The sequence below is a fragment of a genome, unplaced genomic scaffold (assembly GCF_019419815.1).
Source record: "Pyrus x bretschneideri cultivar Hongxiangsu unplaced genomic scaffold, Pyrus_bretschneideri_v1 Contig17, whole genome shotgun sequence".
Taxonomy (NCBI): domain Eukaryota; kingdom Viridiplantae; phylum Streptophyta; class Magnoliopsida; order Rosales; family Rosaceae; genus Pyrus; species Pyrus x bretschneideri.
This window is the reverse complement of record NW_025999468.1, coordinates 189260-193216: the sequence shown is the minus strand read 5'-3', so window position 1 is coordinate 193216 and position 3957 is coordinate 189260. Positions and strand designations below refer to the sequence as shown.

General features: G+C 35.0%; 1 protein-coding gene across 1 annotated transcript; it reads left to right on the top strand.

Moving 5' to 3' along the window:
- The first annotated feature begins 851 nt into the window (after positions 1 to 851).
- Positions 852 to 3957, top strand: LOC103933701 (auxin transporter-like protein 3). The gene is made up of 8 exons (XM_009343393.3): positions 852 to 1206; positions 1340 to 1525; positions 1733 to 1845; positions 1928 to 2111; positions 2242 to 2339; positions 2451 to 2658; positions 2755 to 3012; positions 3447 to 3957. Exons 1-8 carry the CDS (start codon positions 1051 to 1053, stop codon positions 3639 to 3641), a joined length of 1398 nt encoding a protein of 465 aa, XP_009341668.1. The 5' UTR covers positions 852 to 1050; the 3' UTR covers positions 3642 to 3957.

Here is a 3957-nt window from a genome sequence, read left to right as displayed (position 1 = left end):
GTTTAGCGTTAGGTGACGTTTCAGTTTAATACTAATATTATTATATTTAAATTTCTCTCTACATGATAATGCATGACAAATTGAAATAATACAATAACAGTAAACTCATTCTATACAAGCTAATTTCATTAAAGATAAAAAAAAAAAAGGAGAGATTTTGTCATGTTTTATCTCACTTTTCTCACGATACGAATTTTTCTTCATCATCATCATCAATCCATCAGTAGGCACCAATTTATACACCTCCCAATCCTGGGCCATCTCCGCTCGTGCACATGCATGCTAGGACTGGCCCATCAACAGCTTTTCCATGTCCAAATATCAAGTTAAAAATGAAATGGTGGAAGAAAAGAATTCATATGGTACCTGATGGGTACGTATCTATTTCACCCGCCAATGGATATTCTTTAACACAATGAGAAAAAATCATCTTTTATAAGTGAAATAGTGTGTGCACTGTGCATGATAGTATTTGGAGAATCGAATATATGAACTCTGATGCACAAATAATTAACAATTTATTAATAACTACTTGAGCTAGAATGTTCAGTGCTTAATTGGAAACTTACCAATTAGCATTTTATAAGTAAAACTTGCCATGTTCAACATATGAAGATCTATAAGCATCATATAGTAATGTGTGTTGCATGATCATCATTGGGTGAAATTTTTTAAATTACATGTATAAGCACTTAAAGATTCACTGAAAGTGTCCAAAATAACAAACTTGAATAACATTGTTCGATTAAATGTAATAGTTAAGAGTTTTAACAACTTTTTATTTTTTGTACTAACATGTATATACATATATGCAATCGCACCCTGTAGGGCTTAGGGTGATGATCTAGCTATCTCCACTTGGGTGACTCAATTATTGCTCACAAAATTACATCTACAAAAAAGCAAAGGGTGCTATAAGCTATAGCAAAGCTTAAGGAGTGGAAACAGTGAAAAAGAAGCACTTCCTCTATCTATTTATAGACTACTCATACACTCATCCATTGCTTCTTCCTCCCACACCACCGCACCACTACCACTAAGACTATAACAATGGCTTCCGAGAAGGTTGAGACTGTTATAGCCGGAAACTATGTCGAAATGGAAAGGGAGAGTGATGTGAAGACAAGTGCTAAGAGCAAGCTATCAACATTTCTTTGGCATGGTGGCTCAGCATATGATGCATGGTTTAGCTCCGCTTCTAACCAGGCACATATTTAATCTTAATATTTACCTAAATACTTATGTTTATCATTGTATTAATATAACTATGTTATTTGATGTATGTAGCGAATTATCTTCACTCAGTTTTAATGGAATTAATATTTGATATATATTGCAGGTTGCTCAAGTGCTTCTCACACTGCCGTACTCGTTTTCCCAACTGGGTTTGTTATCTGGAATACTATTTCAGCTTTTTTATGGATTGATGGGAAGCTGGACTGCTTACCTCATCAGTCTACTATATGTTGAGTACAGAACTCGGAAGGAGAGAGAAAAGGTGGATTTTAGGAACCATGTAATTCAGGTATGTGTAATCTATAATTTTTAATCTCATTATTAGTCTATAAATCTTGCCATGAAATGTTGAGGGGTTTGTTCTACAGTTAATGTTCATAATTCCATTTTCTCTTGCATCAAATAATTTCAACTCGCGATAACATCACAATTCAGACGTCAGATAAAAACACTTCAAACGCAAAACGTCAAATACTGATTGGTAATTCATTTGCAGTGGTTTGAAGTTCTTGATGGGCTCTTGGGGAAACATTGGAGGAATGTAGGCCTCTTTTTCAACTGCACTTTTCTACTCTTTGGGTCTGTAATTCAGTTAATTGCCTGTGCAAGGTAAGTAATCATAAAATATAGATACTAAATATTATGAAATACATTAAAGTTGGTTTGTCTGATGCGTTTGTTTTAATCCCAGTAACATCTACTACATAAACGACAATCTCGACAAGAGAACTTGGACTTACATCTTTGGAGCTTGCTGTGCTACAACTGTCTTCATCCCCTCATTCCATAATTACAGAATTTGGTCATTTTTGGGCCTTATTATGACTACTTACACTGCTTGGTATCTCACCATTGCTTCCCTTATCCATGGACAGGTAACCAGATTAATTCTATAATATTTATTGTATTAGTTCATTATATAATTAACTTAAATCAGCAAATATCTTAGAAGTTTTTTTGGCAGTCTACACCCTAATTATAATTACTTTCTATGTGTCCACAAAGGTTGAGGGAGTGAAGCACTCTGGTCCAAGCACAATGGTTCTCTACTTCACTGGGGCTACTAACATTCTCTACACATTTGGTGGACATGCCGTTACAGTGTGAGCATTTGAAAATAATTACAATAAATAAATAAGCAGCAATGATATAACTTGGGTTTTAGTTAACTAATCTGATTAACAGGGTTAATTAATTTTTTTTTTATCATATAGGGAGATTATGCATGCAATGTGGAAGCCACAGAAATTCAAGTTAATATACTTGATGGCAACACTGTATGTGCTGACCTTAACCCTACCATCTGCGTCTGCTGTGTACTGGGCATTCGGGGACAATCTCTTGACTCATTCCAATGCCCTAGCCATGCTTCCAAAGACTAGATTTAGAGACACTGCAGTAGTCCTAATGCTCATTCATCAGGTAATTAATTAACACAGTTTCTTAATCATTCCAATAATTTAGGGTTTAGTTTTATAAAGTATAACTGTTGATTGATAACTGGGTTAATTTGTGCAGTTTATCACGTTTGGATTTGCTTGCACTCCTTTGTACTTTGTGTGGGAGAAATTCATTCAGATGCATGAGACCAAGAGCATGGTGAAGAGGGCACTGGCAAGGCTCCCAGTGGTGATCCCGATATGGTTCCTTGCCATCATATTCCCATTCTTTGGGCCCATCAACTCAACTGTTGGATCTCTTCTTGTCAGCTTTACTGTCTACATAATTCCTGCTTTAGCTCACATGGTCACCTTTGCTTCTGCATCTGCTAGAGAGGTTAGTCTATCTTTTTTACTTTGCATGGGATAGAATCATTGCTAAGGATAATGGTCAAATATATCTAAGATATATCTTACATGTTATGTTATCAAACTATCAATTTTGATTGTATGTTCATATAAGAACCTACTTAATTTTCATAATCTAGATTGATAATTGAGTGACATGACATACTATACTAGGAGAACATTTGTGTTGCTATAGAAATATAAACTTGAATAATCAAATTAGTCATTATTTTTGTTTGATAATCTAACATATTCATTGTTGTTTTTCATTTCTTTTAATGAAACTATTGCATGGGATACTTGCTAAAAATCGTACCTGCCAAACAGTCTAATAACATATAACATATTAAACCGAGTTAGGGAGATATGATGAACATATGAGTGCATGTATATTCATTACTTGCTGTTTTTTATGGCACACAGAATGCTGTGGAGAAACCACCATCATTCTTAGGAGGCTGGGCAGGATCATACACCATGAACATCTTTGTGGTGGTATGGGTTTTGATAGTGGGATTTGGGTTTGGAGGATGGGCAAGCATGCTTAACTTCATAAACCAAGTTAACACATTTGGTCTATTCACAAAGTGCTACCAATGCCCCCCTCACAAAGCTTGATAGTAGATTCCCCTACTTTTCCAAAAGTTTTTCGTAACAATCTAAAGATACATATGTAAGTGTGTGTAAAGAGATTGGCATTTGTAACCCTTTATTTCCTCTTGTTTCCTTACTTGATTTGTATTTTTTTTTTCTTTGTAAGATCTATTAAGTTGATGGCTTTTCAGAAAAGGTGTGATGGCAATTATCATAGCCACCCTTATACGGACCCTACAGTTGTACCTTTGTGTGTTTATTAATTAGCCTTTTTTAATTAAGAAATGCAGACTCCCCAGGTTTTCCTCTTCTGGCCGGGAACTAAATTTATCAGTTATCA